This window comes from Macaca thibetana, chromosome 1, assembly GCF_024542745.1.
Source record: "Macaca thibetana thibetana isolate TM-01 chromosome 1, ASM2454274v1, whole genome shotgun sequence".
Classification (NCBI taxonomy): domain Eukaryota; kingdom Metazoa; phylum Chordata; class Mammalia; order Primates; family Cercopithecidae; genus Macaca; species Macaca thibetana.
The window spans coordinates 99,091,333-99,109,323 of NC_065578.1; the positions used below are offsets into that span (position 1 = coordinate 99,091,333).

The window sequence follows — 17,991 nt, forward strand, 5'->3', positions numbered from 1 at the left end:
ATGACATTTGTATAATAACTTGTGCATGATAGTGGCTGATTCTCTGAAAACCAGTTTTGTTTCTTATTTTTCATGGCAAATGAAACCCTCAGTTTGCAAAATATTGTTCTGATTAAGAGGGTTTGCTTTTCTACTAAATCACTCTCTTGTAACGTTACATGCCTACATGGCGGTTTCAAATCAAGATACTATCATCTGCCCATAAGATAATTAATAATATTTGCGGAGTTATATTAGGAGATGAGATTCACCCGTGCAAAAGCTATTCACATATAATTAATTATTCAGCTTTCTAAACATCTGCTCTGTTCCCAACCATCAGAGCAAACTGATGCTTGTTTCAATGTCATTATTCCCTTGCCGGTCTGCTTCTTGTTGTCTTAAAGCTGCTGCATTGTATTGTTTGTTCTATTCTTAAATGCTCAGAATTAGAGGCAATAGATCTGACTTGTGGCAAACTTAGTGTTTGCTGTATGCCAAATGCCCTTTAATTCTCTGGCATGCTTACCAGTAGCATATGACTGTTTGCACTAGTAGGTTAGATCTTCCTTATTCTGTCCTGTTCCTTGGTATCAAACATGAACAATTAACATCAAGAAGCAAAGCAAAAATGCCCTTTGACAATGGCTGGTTCTAAGGCAGTTCTTGTTCTTCTTCTTCCTTTTTTTTTAAGAACACCAGCCATACTGGATAGTTTTTGTTCTTACCTACTGTCTGTGCATTGAATTATTCACCTTTTTTGATATGCACTTTTTAAAAATTTTTGTAGATATAGGGGGTACAAGTGCAGTTTTGTTACATGGATACATTGAATAGTGGTGAAGTCTGGGCTTTTAGTGCAATCATCAGCCAATAACGTTCATTGTATCTATTAGGTAATTTCTCATCCGTAATACCCCTCCCACCCTCTCACCCTTCTGAGTCTCCAGTGACTATTATTTCACTCTATATGTCCATATATACACATTACTTCGCACCCACTTATACGTTAGAACACGTGGTATTTGTCTGTTTCTAAGTTATTTCACTTAAGATAATGATTTTATTTCAGCTTAGTGAAGAAAATATGCCTGATATGTAATAAGTCCTTAATAAAGGTTTGCTATACATTTGATGAAATTTATTAAACCTCAACTTTAAAAAGTTAAAAAAAAAAAAGCTCCACTTCTAATAGATTACACTACTCTCAACTTTATTAAGAAAATGTAGCTTGGCATTACCACTGGCCAAATTATCTGTAAAGATGAAATATCTTTAACTTCTGACCCATTAGTAGTAATGTATCTGCCTATTACGTATGACTAACACACTGCAGTCAAGATAACTTGACTAAAGTCAACTGTACGTACTCAATAATAGTCATTGAATTTCCAGAGAGATTATTTTAGATGAGCTATGGTTTTAAAAAATAAAAAGAACTTTCATTTTTCACTGCAAACCTTAACCATTCAGTATTAGCCAGCTGTCAACACAAATCATGCCAGATTTGCTACATTTTTTAGAAACCTATAAATCCTTTAACCACTGGGAGCAAAGACTGATTAATTTTTCTGTTTTCGCTAGTTAACTACCTGAACTGCAAGATAATGAGTAATTCTGCAAATCAATTTAAAAAATTATGAAAAATCACATAAAATGTGTCACACTACAATTCATTCCTCATAAGGTTACACAATAGTCAGCATATGGGTTTTGTCACTTTAAAAGAGTCCTCAAGAGCAGTGGCTTAAATGAGATAGAAAGGTTCATTTCTCTCACATACATCAAATCCTAACTGGTAAACATACACGCAGAGGAGAGCATCAGTGTTACATGAGGTTATCTAGAGGCCCTATTTCTTTCTGTCTTCTTGTTTTGCTACCTCCTAAGGGATGCCCTTGGCTATATGGTCAAAGCCAGCTCACTACTTCATCTGCTTCAGGAAGGGAAGATAAATGGAGGACAAGCAGCTCTATTTTAACAGCATGACCTGACAGTTGCAGATGTCAATTCTGCTAATACCCTGTTGGCCAGAATTTACTCACATGGTACCATCTGAATGCCAAGGACACTGGGAAATGTAGTCCATAGCAACGTAGCCAGGAAGTCATATAAAACTCAGGGAGTTCTATCACTAAAAAGAACAAAAGGAGGATGGATCGGGGGTGGGGTGTGGAGAGAGGAAATAATAGGTTGTCAAAAAAGACTAGAATGTTCTTTCTGCCCACATTTACTAAATAGACATCATCCTCGTACATATTACTACAACTCTTCCAATCATGCTAGATCACTGTTGAGATTTTCTGTTTAGATCAGCATTTGCAAGGACAAGTATGTCCCTGAAGCTATATTAGTACCATGCTTGCTAAAGTTGCAGATCAAACACCCAAATGGACCTGCTAGATTTTTGTCTTCCAATGGAGTTGTCACAGATGGTCCTCCTCTCCCAAGCAAACTAAGAAAGAGAAAAGGGTCTTTTTTTTTTTCTTTTGAGACAGTCTCACTCTGTCATCCAGACTGGAGTGCCATGGCATGAACTCACTGCAACCTCCACCTCCCAGGTTCAAGCGATTCTCCTGACTCAGCCTCTTGAGTAGCTGGGATTATAGGTGCATGTCACTATGCCCAGCTAATTTTTTTATTTTTCGTAGAGACAAGGTTTCACCATGTTGGCCGGGTTGGTCTCAAACTCCTCATCTCAAGTAATCCACTCGCCTCAGCCTCCCAAAGTGCTGGGATTACAGGCATGACCACCATGCCCAGGCCAGTGACTCATCTTTATTAAGGAACTCCTCTGCATCAAGCCCTGTTGTAGGGGTTTATGAACAATTACCTCAACTATCTCCTTAAGACAACCTTGGCCGGGCGCGGTGGCTCAAGCCTGTAATCCCAGCACTTTGGGAGGCCGAGGCGGGTGGATCACGAGGTCAGGAGATCGAGACCATCCTGGCTAACATGGTGAAACCCCGTCTCTACTAAAAATACAAAAAACTAGCCGGGCGTGGTGGCGGGCGCCTGTAGTCCCAGCTACTCGGAGGCTGAGGCAGGAGAATGGCGTGAACCTGGGAGGCGGAGCTTGCAATGAGCCGAGATCGCGCCACTGCACTCCAGCCTGGGTGACACAGTGCGAGACTCCGTCTCAAAAAAAAAAAAAAAAAGACAACCTTTAGTGAATACTATTATTATTCCCTAAATGAGAGAACAAGCTTGGAGGGGTTAAAGGATTAAGCCAACTGTATTAGCTTTGAGATGGGTTCATTTTCTGTTTCCATGGGTAGAGCTGTAAACAGTCTTTTCTTCCCCTGAGAAAGTGGGCCTTCACACAAAAACTCACAAAAATATAGGTAAACCACCAACTGTTTCCTGTTCTCCCAAGATTTAGTGGGGAAGAAAGGGAAGAGAATCTCTAGTCCAAGGGGAGAATCAAGCTAGAATTGCTCACCACTCTAGGCAGAATTCAATACTTATCAGAGGCAAAGACATTCTGAGAACCTGTGAGTCCCAAAAGAAACTGGATCCAGCTGGGCATGGTGGCTCACACCTGTAATACCAGCTTTTGGGGAGGCCAAGGCAAGGTGGGAGGATCTCTTGAGCCCAGGAGTTAAAGACAAGCCTGGGCAACACAGGCATACCTCGTCTCTTTAAAAAAAAAAAAAAAAAAAAAAAAAAATCCCTCTTTATCTAGCTTGGGGAGTGTTGGAGGTGGGGGTTTGGTCCTAGAACTTCCATCAGCTGGCCTCAGAAGCACATCAGTAGTGGCTTAACACCTGCTGACTCAGGCTATCCCAGAGAACTAGCCATTAGACCCTCTCTTTAGGTGTAGTCCTGGCTTTTAATAAGAGAGTTTGGGCTACTGAAATGCAAGTAACTCATCAGTCCCTTCAAAGTATAGATAAGAGCCAGCCATAAACTTAATTTCATACCTAGCATTGGTGGTTACCTTGAAACTGCAGTAACATAATCAAATTGCATTAGCCAGCTTTATATTTAAGACCTACTGCTTCAATTACTTTGAACAACACAGTCTAGTGTGGAAGCAAAGAAAGTCGTGCTGTAAAGTGGCATTAACTTAGGAAACCCCAGATTCTTTGAAGGAGACTGTTCTGAGAACTCATACCAGAACCAAAGTCAAGCAGCCAAAAAAAAAAAAGATAAAGCCCAGATTTAATCCTTGTTAGACGGACTAACCCACTGAGCAGAAAAATCCCCAGTACAGCAAAATAACCCTAAGGAAGATTAGGACAGAAATATTCCCTTTATATGTAATGGGTCAACAGTTTTACACGCTGGTGTGCCCCAGCTATCATTTCAATCTTCACTTCCTTTATTATCATAGAAAGTAAAAAAAATCCCTTTATACTGCAGAGCAAAATGAATGCTGTGTCTAAGTTCCTAAGAATCCATTTTTTTAGGTTTTCTTTCTACAGTGGCTAATTGGAGAGGAGTTAAGAGTTCAGACTCTGTAAGTAAAGATCTGATTTCAAATTCCATCCTGCCTCAGGCTGCCCGTGAGCCTCTGGGTCGGTTGCCTTTCTAGGTGCCCAGCTTGCTCATTTGTCAATTGGAACTAACAGCAGTGCTCATGGGGGTTGCTATAAGAACGAAATAGGCCAGTGCCTGGTGCAATGTAAATATGCAATATGTGTTAAATGTTATAAATGCTAACACATGAAGTGCTGAAAGGTAGGATGATGACTTTTGAATTTTGGTTTGTGTGGTTTTTCCCCTCATGAGTTCCAGTCTGTTTGGCCCCTAATGGCAAACTCTATCAGGTTGTGAGTCCTTGGTAACTCCACCAAAAGCTGAGAGAGATAAATGGACCCTTAGCAGCAGAAAAATTGCCTTCTGAAATAACCTCTTCCTGATGCATCCAGCATTTATGTGCTGTCCTTTTTTCCAAGACAAAAAAATTGCATGTTGGAATTGGATTGGAGACATTATCTTGTGATGATTAAGGGAGGTTATTACTGCAACAGTTCATGAAATGAAAGCTACCTGCTTTTACCTAGGGAGCTCTTGAAAATAACCCTCTTTTTCCCCAGCAAATAGGCAAGGAGAAGAAAGATTCCAATAATGGATAGCATTACAAATCCTTTTTCATGTACTCTGCTTATCTAAATTGGCACATGATGCCTGCCCACCAACTCTCAGAAATGGTGAGAGGCACTGACTCATCCATCAAGCCCCACCTAACAGCCTGGGAGGCACCAAGGAGGATATTTCATTCTCTGCTGCCTGTTCCTCACCAAACTGAATCAGCATTTCAAGGAGCTCAATTCCCATTCTGAAAGGTAATACCTTCTAAAGATGGGGATGGCAGCACTTATGGAAATTCTAACCCATCAACTGAAAGATAGGCATGTGAAGGTTAAAGAGTTACCCCACGGTAACCTCCCCAAATGCTCTCCATTCGAAACAATTTTAATTTTACATATATATGTATATACACTCACAGATAAACACACATACATACACATATGTATATATCTATGTACATGCATACATGTACGTGTATGTGTGTGTGTATATATATGCATATATATATATATTGCCTTCTGAAATAACCTCTTCCTGATGCATCCAGCATTTATGTGCTGTCCTTTTTTCCAAGACAAAAAATTGCATGTTGGAATTGGATTGGAGACATTATCTCGTGATGATTAAGGGAGGTTATTACTGCAACAGTTCATGAAATGAAAGCTACTTGCTTTTACCTAGGGAGCTCTTGAAAATAACCCTCTTTTTACCCAGCAAATAGGCTATATATATATAATGTATATATAAATATATATGTATATATAAATATATATGTGTGCGTATATATATATATATATAAAGAAAAAGCCCAGACTTTAATCCTTATTAGACGGACTAACCCACTGAGCAGAAAAATCCCCAGTACAGCAAAATAACCCTAAGGAATATATATTTTTTCCACAGTGGCTAATTGGAGAGGAGTTAAGAGTTCAGACTCTGTAAGTAAAGATCTGATTTCAAATTCCATCCTACATATTTTCCCAATACTTCATTTATACTTGTCAAATTTTTTCTCTCCCCCAACACTACCTTTGGAAAGGGATTAGGTAAGAGTCCCTAATGTAAGTCTTGCATTATTTAAGCTTTAAATTAGGGCTGAATATTCTCTTAACTTGAGTGGTCATTGAAAATGGGGAAAAAAAAAAAAAAGATACACAAACATTTGTGTATATTGGAATGGGAAGGAATAATAGGGAAAAAATTAAAATATAAAAGAAATGGATATAAACAAATTCCTTATAAAGTACCTATCAAGAACTTACACTACATCAGGCATTCTTTAGGTATCCAGGATTCCTCAACCGCAGCACTATTGACACTTTGGACTAAATAATTCTTTGTTGTGAGGCAACTGTTCTGTGCATGACAGGACATTTAGCACCATCCCTGGCCTCTACCCACTAGATGTCAGCAGCACCCCTCGCCCCCGCCAAGTTATGAGAAACAAAAATGTCTCGAATCTGCCAGATATCCCCAGGGAGCAAAATCGCCTCTGGTTACGTACCACTGTGCTAGATAACACAAAAACTGCCCTGCCTTCTAGTTGCAATTTTTGATTTATGCCCCTTAAGGACAGTAAGTCCTCAAAACCTCAGTGCATTATCTGGTGTAGAGGTTGTCAAACGTCCTCTTCTCCATTGCTAGGCTACTGCTGACTTCTGACCAAGTGGAGGGGGTTGGGGAGGTTCTGGGAGCGTCCAGTTCCTTACTCTCAGTTATGCTTTCTAAGCCTCTCATCATTTCCATTAGCATTCTGATCTTTTAGAAAGCTTTTCTAGAGCAGCGAATCACTAACATTCATCTGATATTTACATTGTCCATAAATATTAGAAGTATCAAATCAACACACAAAAATAAGAAGTCAAGTTTTGCATTGAAGTGGAAATTTTAGGAAATGTTCTACATCAGTAGGCATCTTCTGTTAGAGGTTTGTGATTCTAAGTAATTAGTACCAAGATGTTTCCTAGTTATCCTTTTTAACTCAGAGTCGGCTGTGAGTAAGTGATAAAGAATGGAAGGGAGGTGTTTGTTTATGTTTAGTTTTCACAAACATGTCATGATGTACCCAGTGACTTGAAAACCTTCAAAAATATTCATTAACAGATATGCTGATGAGGTTTGCAGGTTTTCAACCTCATATTCTTACTGTATTAGTCTAAAGAGATTCTTGGGAGAATCGTATGGCATTACATTACCCACAGTTTTTTCTTCAGAGAGAAACAACAACGAACACCAGTGCATTTCAAAATTCCCTAAGGTGTCATTGGCCGAGCAGACCAAGAGCTTTGTCTCTATGCCCCAGGAAAAGAAAGGGGCAGAGACAGGAAGAAACTAGCTGAAGTCACCGGGCTCATGCCTGTAATCCCAGCACTTTGGAGGCCAAGGCAGGCGGATCACTGGAGGTCAGGAGTTTGAGACCAGCCTGGCCAACATGGTGAAAGCCCATCTCTACTAAAAATACAAAAATTAGCCGGGCGTAGTGGCGCACTATTGTAGTCCCAGCTACTCAGGAGGCTAAGTCAGGAGACTCACTTGAACCCAGGAGGCAGAGGTTTCAGTAAGCCGAGATTGCACCATGGCACTCCAGCCTAGGTGACAGAGCAAGACTCCATCTCCAAAAAGAAAGAAAGAAAAGAAAACCCTATGAAGTTGTTAACATTGACCAGATCTCTAAATGGTGAGTTGCCCCAGATTCGGGCCTTGGAATTCTTATCTCCCTCACTTTCTAGGAAATCTTATCCACTCCTGTGGTAATACATACCAACTCCCAAATGTATATCTTCAAACCCAGACTTCTTTGAGCTCCAGTCTTGTATATCCAACTGTCTTCTCCATATCACACTTGATTGTCTCAAATTTAACACATCCCCCACAAATCCCCTTTCTTCTCTCTCCCAGATTTCTGTTCAGCCAATTGTATTTGCATGTTTCCAATTATTCAGGTAACAAACAGTGGAATCACCTTGATATCTCCCTTTCTCTTATCCCCTGCATGTAATCACCAACAAATTCTGGCAGTTCTTTCTCTCAAATATTTCCAGAATCCAACCACTTCTCACCCTTCTACTGGCAACCAACCTGGATTCCGCCATCTTCATCTAGATTTTTAGGACAACTGACGTCCATGTTTGCCCCATCCAGTCTATTCTCCACACAGTGTAACTGTTTACATTTCAAGTCATAGCATGTTTCCTCTCTGTTCAGAATTCCAATGGCTTCCCTAAAGCCTTTCCATGCACAAGGCCCTGTCTATCTGACCATCTGCCTCCTCTCTGACTTCATTTCACCTTTCTACTCTCTCAGCTCTTGCTTCAAGCTCTGTAGTTACTCTTCCATCTCTCTGGAGCACACTCCCTTTGAAACCCTCACGTCTCTTCATGTCTCTGCTCAAATGACACTTTATCAGAGAGAACTTCCCTCACCACATTGTGTGAAATAGTGCCCCCTCCCCAGGCTTTCTCTGTATTATATATCCTGCTGTTTACAGTCCCTATCCTGCTTTTCTCATCAAAAATATTTTTTCTTCATAAATAAATGTGTGTGTGTGTATACACACACATATACATCTGAAATATATACATATTTGTATTACACATTTATTAATGTAGGGGTTGACAAACTACGGCCCAGGACCAAATCTAACCCTGGCCTGATTTTGTACAGACACAAGCTAAAAATGGTTTTTACATTATTAAAAGGCTGTAAAATAAAAAGGGGGGGGAAAGATGAATAAGCAACAGAAAGCATATGTGGACTGCAAAACCTAAAATATTTAGCATCTGGCCCCTTAGAGAAAAAGGTTGCCAGCTCCCGTATTGTCTCCCACTAGAATGTAAACTCCTTGAGCTCAGGGACTCTGTTTTGGTCACCATAAGATCCCCAGCACATAGAAGAGTGCCTGGTTCAAAGTAGATGTTAAGTAAATATTTTTAAAAGAATGAATGAATAAAGACAATGAGTTTTTGTGGTTTTTTGTTTGTTTGTTTGTTTGCTTGTTTTTTGAGACTGGGTCTCACTCTGTTGCCCAGGCTGGAGTGCAGTGGTGTGATCATAGCTCACTACAAGCTCGACCACTTGGGCTCAAACAATCCTCTCACCTCAGCCTCCCATGTAGCTGGGACCACAGGTACATGACCAGCTGATTTTTTTTAATATTTGTAGAGACTGAGGTCTCACTATGTTGCCCAGGCTCATCTCTAACTCCTGGGCTCAAGCAATCTTCCTGCCTCAGCTTCCCAAAGTGCTGGATTATAGGCGTGAGCCACTTCTCTCGGCCCAACACTGAGTCTTAGTGAGGTAAGGCCACTTGTCTACGGTCACATAGGAAGCTGGCAGATGAACCAGGATTCAAACCCAGGTCCACCTGATTCCACAGCTAGGTCCTGATGTCCAAGCGCTGCTTGCAGCAATGATTTGAACCTTCTTGTTTTCTATCTTTGTAGACTGTCTTTAACAGGCAAATTAGGTAACTACCTAGTGGGACAGGGGATAAAAGAAGAAAGATATACAGTATGTTGCAGAAAACTTTTAAAAATTATATCATAACAAATTTACATCTGATATCAACCATAGTCAGTGTGCTTTCATATACGTCATCTCTTAGTGTCACCAAATATCTGTATAGGGTAATGAGTGTAATCTGTAATTATGCTCATTACACACATTACAAAACTGAGTTTCAGAGAGGTTAAAGGAACTGGCTTTCACAAGAAGTGAGTAGCAGAGACAGAATCGAATCCAGATTTATCACTTTTAGCACAGAGCTTTCCCGTTTACCAAACTGGACCAACATATATCCCCACAGCTCTGCTGAAGGGTAAAAGTGCTGCCATGGATGTGGAGGAATTTTAATAAAATGGCAGTCACAGTTCAGACACTTCTAAGAAACCAAGGGCTACTCCATTTCACTTAGAGGTCTGTGGTGTGCAAGAAAACCTGCTCAGTTATAAACGCCAATCTACCAATGGCCAGAGGCAGCAGCAAAGTAAGAACTTTGAAACTGAAGCAATGAGCAAGAGAGCTGTCAAGCTGACCACATCTTGGCCTTTTATTGGTGTGTCAATAGCACAGCATTTTTGAGCTGCCAGGCCCATGACCATCTTCAAGAAGGAAGCCAAGAAAACTGACAGTTCTCTTAGCTGACACGAATATCCACAGCTGTCACCTCCTGGACCAGCTGCTGAATCTAATCAGCCATCCTCCGAGGCAGCTGACTTTAGAGCCTTAGTGTATTTGGCTGAGAAACTATGTGTGTTACGTGGCTGCCAAGGGCCAGCCTTCTGCGTGATTGCCAGTGTATGTTTTTATAGAGTAGAGGTCACGATGCTGCCCCCTGGAGTTTATTTGAATCTGACACGCAGCTGTATGCTGGCCAAGATAACAGCTCAGAATGCTTGCAACAGTCCAGTTTCAAATGTCGGTCTCTTTGTCGCTGTAAGTTCCTTGTGATGTGTGCTCTTCCCCACGCCGCCCCCCAAGAAAAAGTAATCTCTATAAACAGCTGCAGTTGAAGCTACTATACTAGATTTTGTCCATTTTTGCATCTCTTCACCCTACTCACTATAATATGGCCCAACTCTTAGGAAATTGAAATTAAATCAAAGTGTCATTTTCAATGTTAGAATATGCAAGAATTTTAAGTATCAAATGGCTATGATTATTAAATCCGTTTAATAATTACAACGTTTTCTTCAAATAATGTATATGATGACTTGGATATGAAAAACTGGTGAACTACATAATAACTACAAATGTACCATTCCTTTCAGTACAACTTTAAACTTATGTCTCTGTATTTTAAAAATCACTTTTATTTGGAAGTAACATTAGTAATTGCAATGAAGAAAATGGAGCAAAAGTCAAATGCTTTACCTAATATGTTTCTTTGTCCAAAAAAGAAACCTTGAAAATTGTTCAAAATCAGGCATTAGGTACCTTCTATAAAGTATCATGCTTGGTGTGATGCTAAGTGTGACATGATGTTCTTAGAAGGTGTCTGGCTACTTACACACGTATTCCAAGGAAAGTTTATATATGGGGAAGATACATTTGAGAACTCTGCATTTGTACTGTGTTAAGCAATAAAAAGTACACCTTTTTGTTGTCAGGCTTGAGAAAGAGATCCAAGATCTTGAAAAAGCTGAACTGCAAATCTCAACAAAGGAAGAGGCCATTTTAAAGAAACTAAAGTCAATTGAGCGGACAACAGAAGACATTATAAGAGTGAGCATTAACCAATTTTAAAACTGTAATTCTCTCTCAAAATGAATCCACAAATACCATATAATTTTTCAAAGCATATCCACATTTAGATTCTATGTTTTAAACTGTATTAATCATGGAGAATTCTTTTTTCTTACAGTCTGTGAAAGTGGAAAGGGAAGAAAGAGCAGAAGGTATGTTTTTGAATAACTTACTTTATGTTAAACTAAGGTTTTTTGGTAATTTGAAATGGTTCCCATTGTAAATATATTCTAAATGTATTTTGAATTCATTAATTTTACAGAGTCAATTGAGGACATCTACGCTAATATCCCTGACCTTCCAAAGTCCTACATACCTTCTAGGTTAAGGAAGGAAATAAATGAAGAAAAAGAAGATGATGAACAAAATAGGAAAGGTATATGAAAAACCTTGTTGAAGGGCATGTTCTTAATTTCAGATTTTACAGTGTCAAATAGTCACAACTTGCTAGAACAGATTATTCTTCCAGGTTAAGCAATGGTTCATTTTACAAAGTTCTATGAGGTAGGTTAGTCACTGCATAGGTGAGGATAATGGGGGTATATTAATAGCATTTATTCCATACATTTTATTCCCTAACAAACCAGACAGGGATAAGGAAGATAGAGACCCGAAGGAGACAAGAAGCTCTTAAAAGCAAAGCTTCCCTGGTCAAAAAAGTATTTCTCCTGATATATTCCATCCAATAGACATGCTTTGGGGGTTACGAAGATCTTTTTTGAAAATGAAAATATTCCTGCGGGAAGTTTAGGCATTATTTCCTCCATGGGAGATTGACTTATATAAAATCGATGCTTCAAAGCTTCTGGAAAAATGAAGGTTTGCATTAGAGCAGAGAGGAAACCTTTGAATTTTAGAGTGGAAGGAAAAACTACTCTTTATTTGCAGATAGCAGTCATTTATTCATTCAACAAATATTTAGAGAATAGCTACTATGTGCCAGGTTCAGTTAGGCATATAGTAGGTATTCACTAAATATATCATGGTAGGGGGTGCAATACAGAGAGTAAAGCAGAGAAGCTGGACAGGGAGAGTGCAGATGAGAGGTGTTGCAGTTTTTCTTGGATAGTCAAGGAAGGCCAAGAACCATGAGGCTATAGAGGAGGTAAGAAATACAAAAAGGGTTCAGAAAGAAAGGTGGGAGGACACAACAAAAGCAAGCTGTAATTTTGCACAGAATTCTGTTCGCTTTACCTTTCCTATTGAAATTCCAGCCATAGGGATTTTACCTGGGTCATGAAGCAAATCTCATCTTCCCCAGTTCTCTCCAGTCCATTTGTCTCAGTGTAGATGATATTGCTCTATTTTTCAGTCCTTCCTCTACTTGAAAATGGGAGTGAAAATGAAAAGAAACATAAGGCAGAAAGAGAAGTGTGTGATTCTAGCCTTCTCCCTCCCGTTTCCATGCCAGTTCTACATTTAAACAGCCTCTTCATTGTGAAAACTGTAGAACACACCTCTATAATTTCACCGGGCTGCTGGCCTGTACAACAAGGATGTAACTTAATAAAATATACTGTACTGGGCACTTTGCCCACTGTGATGCACAGTGCAACATATTCTTCTTGACTAAAGAAGAGATTGATTCTGCCCATTGAGAAATGCAAAAGAAGGTACATCCATCTTGCTGAATGTATTAATAGGAAAGAGGATATCTTTCAGTTCCCCAATGAAATTCTTTCCTATTTGGAACCATCAGCTTATCTCCTCTAATCAACTTCTCTTCTTCAACCCTTTCTGTTTTTCAGTAATAATTCCATACACCATTACATAAAAACCCATGTTATTCCAGTTGGTCATTATATCATTAATGAGTAAAATTGGAAACTTAACAAACAGACAACATCTCACATAAAAGAACATGAAGGGTATACTTCATATGAAAATAAACATTGTGAAAGCAGGTTAGTTTATAAAAGGAAAGTTAACTAAATCAAAGATCAAATTCATTTCTTAACAGCTTTATATGCCATGGAAATTAAAGTTGAAAAAGACTTGAAGACTGGAGAAAGTACAGTTCTGTCTTCAATACCTCTGCCATCAGAAGATTTTAAAGGTACAGGAATAAAAGTTTATGACGATGGGCAAAAGTCAGTATATGCGGTAAGTTCTAATCACAGTGCAGCATACAATGGCACTGATGGCCTGGCACCAGTTGAAGTCGAGGAACTTCTAAGACAAGCTTCAGAGAGAAACTCTAAATCCCCAACAGAGTATCATGAGCCTGTATATGCCAATCCCTTTTACAGGCCTACAACCCCACAGAGAGAAACGGTGACCCCTGGACCAAACGTTCAAGAAAGGATAAAGATTAAAACTAATGGACTGGATATGGATGTAAATGAATCCATACACAATATGGACAATGGTCTTTCAGAGGAAAGGGAAAACAACTTCAATCACATCAGTCCCATTCGGCCAGTGCCTCATCCCCGATCAGTGATTCAACAAGCAGAAGAGACGCTTCACACCCCACAAAAGAGGCTGATGACTCCTTGGGAAGAATCGAATGTCATGCGGGACAAAGATGCACCCTCCCCAAAGCCAAGGCTGAACCCCAGAGAGACAATATTTGGGAAATCTGAACATCAGAATTCTTCACCCACTTGTCAGGAGGACGAGGAAGATGTGAGATATAATATCGTTCATTCCCTGCCTCCTGACATAAATGATACAGAACCGGTGACAATGATTTTCATGGGATATCAGCAGGCAGAAGACAGTGAAGAAGACAAGAAGCTTCTGACAGGATATGATGGGATCATCCATGCTGAGCTGGTTGTGATTGATGATGAGGAGGAGGAGGATGAAGGAGAAGCTGAGAAGCCATCCTACCACCCCATAGCTCCCCATAGTCAGGTGTACCAGCCAGCCAAACCAACACCACTTCCTAGAAAAAGATCAGAAGCTAGTCCTCATGAAAACACAAATCATAAATCTCCCCACAAAAATTCCATATCTCTGAAAGAGCAAGAAGAAAGCTTAGGCAGCCCTGTCCACCATTCCCCATTTGATGTTCAGACAACTGGAGATGGGACCGAGGATCCATCCTTAACAGGTAATAAAAATGACAAGGCATGCCACTGCTGTTCAGTCATGTGACCAGCTTCTCTTGTGGTAACACAGTCTTGCTTTCGGCTTCTCTGACCACCTCATAAACTAATACACACTGAGATTTTTTTATTAATGCTGATAGGGATTATTATCACTATAGTAAAGTGATTAAATCACTTCAAAAGATAAAGAAAGTAAAAGTAAATCATTGCCTTATTTGATATTGTATTGATGAACTTTAATAACTTGAATTTCATCTTCTATCATGGTATGGTGCTGCTTGTCAGTGTATTTGGTTCACTAATATGTTGGATCATCAATAACATATCTTTTCCCACTAGAATCTTTTCACTACTTTATTTGTGCCTCACTGTGATTTAAACTTCTTATATAAGTTAACAAATTGCCTTAATTTTGCAAGAAAGTACAGGAAACAAATGTTATTTTCAGAGTATTTTATTACCTTGCTGTATCTTGTTTCTCCATATGTCTATAGTTTCATTAATTTTATTTTCCTAATTTTTCTACATTTTAAAATAGAATGTTAGTTTATTTTATGTTTTCTATAACCTTTAACTTTGCATAGTCTTCCCCAACTTGGCATATTTATCTTTTCCATTTTCTATATATTAGCATTTCTCATTCTTCATAAAATTTTTATAGCTTTATAGCAAACCAGCTATTTTAGCATTGAGTGGAAAATAACTTTAACACTTTTTTTCTACAAAAGTGATAGCTTCTCAATTTTAGATTCCTTGTTATCACTTAAATATTATATTCTAGTTATCATTTATAAAGAATAAATAAGAACCTGACAAAATCAGTTATAATAGCTGTACTTACCTTGGCTAAAGATGTAAATCAAATTACCCTGACATAACCTTTCTGTATGTTTGCTAGGGACAGTAATTTTAAATGTCTCTAATGGAAGGATTCTCATTAAAAAGCAATAAATATTAAGTACGGCTAATTTCACAAGTCGAACTTGATAATTCTATGGAAGTGCGGTAGTACCTGCACAATTCAATAATATTTCTTCCTCTACAACTCATCAGCCCAATATTAGGTAGCTAATAATAGAGTAAAATGAACCTTCTCCCATTCTTTTAAGTAGTTACAGTAGGTATCCCAATGATGAATGTCATTACCTGAAGAATTTCTAAGCTTTTGGAAAGTATACACGCATATAACTTCCTCAATCAGAGTTGACTGATATGTCCCACAATGGAAAGCTGAAGATACTAAGTTTCTTTCCATCTTAAGAAAGAGCTTTGTTCACTGATCAAACTTTGCCATCTTAAACTCATTTTAAAAACAAAAAACACGGAAGACTTCGAAAAGAGGAACACGCTGTTTATGGTCAATAGCAGTGACATTATCCACTATAAAACCTCCCTTTCCTGAACTTGGATATTAGCCAGCTCCTCCTGAACACCCTTATTTCTTCTCCTCTAACCTTGTCAACACATTTACCCCATGGAAAATGACAGGAAGTGACTAACATTTCCAGACAACACTAATCATGCCCCTGAACTAAAATAATGAAAACAGGAAAACCTATTCCAGACAAAGTAACAATACAGAGTTCTGTATTATCAATCAAAGTATCTTATAAACGGAATGCTCCAAATTCCTCGCCTTCCACCATGATATTGTTTTACATTGCTGTTTTCCAATTCGGTGTACAGACTACAGAGCTGATGTGTATTTTTTAGGTAGGTTTTAAAAAATAAGTCAGTCACAGTGTCATATGCCCTCAGGTGCCATCCATATACAAAGAAAAATAACCACCTATGTACTCCAATTTCACAAACACCAGTGGGTTGAGCTTCTCCCCATTACTCCCCAAAAAATGCTCATGATACTTGAAAACTCACCATTTAGGTCAATTCCTTTGTTTATGGTATACATCCCCTATTTAATATAAATAGCTCCAGTAGGCATAATAGTTAAGAATTGTTCGTCTCTTTTCCCTTGGTATAAATATGGTTATCAATGCCTTATCTAAGAGCAATTTTAGTTTGGAAAACTGCATGAAGAAGAAAGAAATGGGAAAAGGTGGAAGCTGGAGATTCTAAAGACAAGATTTTGTTAGTCAAAATTTTTAACAGAGTAAGACATGACAGAAAAATTCAGGCAACATTATGTCCATCTGCTTAATGTAAATATAACATGTTCATAGGATAAAGCTCAATGCCAGACACTTCCACCATTGCATGGCCCCAGCCAGCTCTGCGTGGGAGCTCACTGCTACCCCTACCAGTCAGCGGGTAGTAGCTGGCTTTCTTTGGTAGTCCTCACCAACCTATTCTTGTACTTCCAGCTCTATTCTGTCCTCTTAGAGATGTCAGTGGCATTCCAGGATGAAGTGGTGGGGACCTCAGCTCTGGGAGTTCACATGCTACTGCTGCTGATTGCCAACCTGCAACAGCCATTAGAGTCCAAGGGACACTGAGAGTAAGGAGACTTCTACCAAGTTCAGCCAGCTGAACCCATGCATCTAAAATGCTATGGGAAGAAGAAGCGGGGATCAGAGAGGAGCAGAAAATAGAAGTAAAACAGAGAGCTGATGGCCCAAGGTTTTTAGCTGCTAAACCAGGTCTTCTATTGCCAACATGCTCTGGCCCCATGCATTTACCGGAACTCACACTATCTACTTGACATAGGCTTGAAAAAAGGAGAGAAAGGAAAGCAGACTCTAGCAAACTTCTCTGAATGTCCACAGCACACAGGATGTGCCCAATTTATGGAATTGGAGTGACTGTAAGAAAAAGCAATTTGCCCGTGACTTAACAGAGACTCTTAAAAAGCCCCTCACTCCTACTCTCTTTTGTTGGTAGGGGCAAGGCAGAGGTCCATAAAATCCAACAGCAGAAACTTCATAAAGCCTTGCTTTCTGCCTTTGTTCACCTTCTGCTATGTAACTACAGCCTCTCCCAGCAATCGAGACCTGCTTGCTACAGAGCACATTCTCTCAGCTCATCCTAAATTCTAGGGAATACTCTTGGCCCTGCCACTAGACATGATCATCCCTCTTAAAGTTTCAAGGGAAATAATGCTCTTTAGCTTCATTGAAATGAAAATATTTCATACAAGTGGAGTGACAAAATAATCATGGTCTTGTTAAGAATTAGATCCCATCCCTTCTCATATTTGTGCAAAAAGTTTTCTTAGGCATGGGGTCATTTCCATAGTCAAAAAGTAACCAATATATGGCATAGAAATCAGAAAACATGTCTTCCATTTTATTTTTCATTAGACAAAATTGTCCAATCAGTTACATAGCCCGTTCTGGGGCCATATTACCCGTGAATGTAATATTAGATCATTAACATAATCTTTAGATCTGTGCCTTGAAAGCATCTCTCAACTTTTGGAACATGACTAAGGCAGCTATACACTGAAATCCTAAATAATAAGAATAGAGTATCAGAATACTTACTCATGCAGAATAGCAGAAAAGTGTTATACATTCTATATCTACATTTTTTAAATGCTTTCTACATTCAATATATTATTAGCAGAAGAATATTATCCAAAAAGATATATCTGCCATTTTAAAGCATGCTTATATCTTGACAAAGACATTTTATAATCACTCTAACTTTTAATAACTGGTTCACATTGTTTCATTCATAAAGAAATTTGTTCTTGTTATTATATATCCAAAGGCCGGAG

At 39.0% G+C, this 17,991-nt stretch overlaps 1 protein-coding gene across 1 annotated transcript in view; it reads left to right on the top strand.

Moving 5' to 3' along the window:
- PALMD (palmdelphin) overlaps window positions 1–17,991 on the top strand; it is a 48,527-nt gene that overhangs the window by 29,737 nt on the left and 799 nt on the right. The window contains exons 4-7 of the mRNA XM_050778506.1: window positions 11,124–11,238; window positions 11,378–11,411; window positions 11,522–11,635; window positions 13,220–14,317. Of these exons, the coding sequence (XP_050634463.1) occupies window positions 11,124–11,238; window positions 11,378–11,411; window positions 11,522–11,635; window positions 13,220–14,317 (1,361 nt within the window). The remainder of the gene's footprint in view (window positions 1–11,123; window positions 11,239–11,377; window positions 11,412–11,521; window positions 11,636–13,219; window positions 14,318–17,991) is intronic.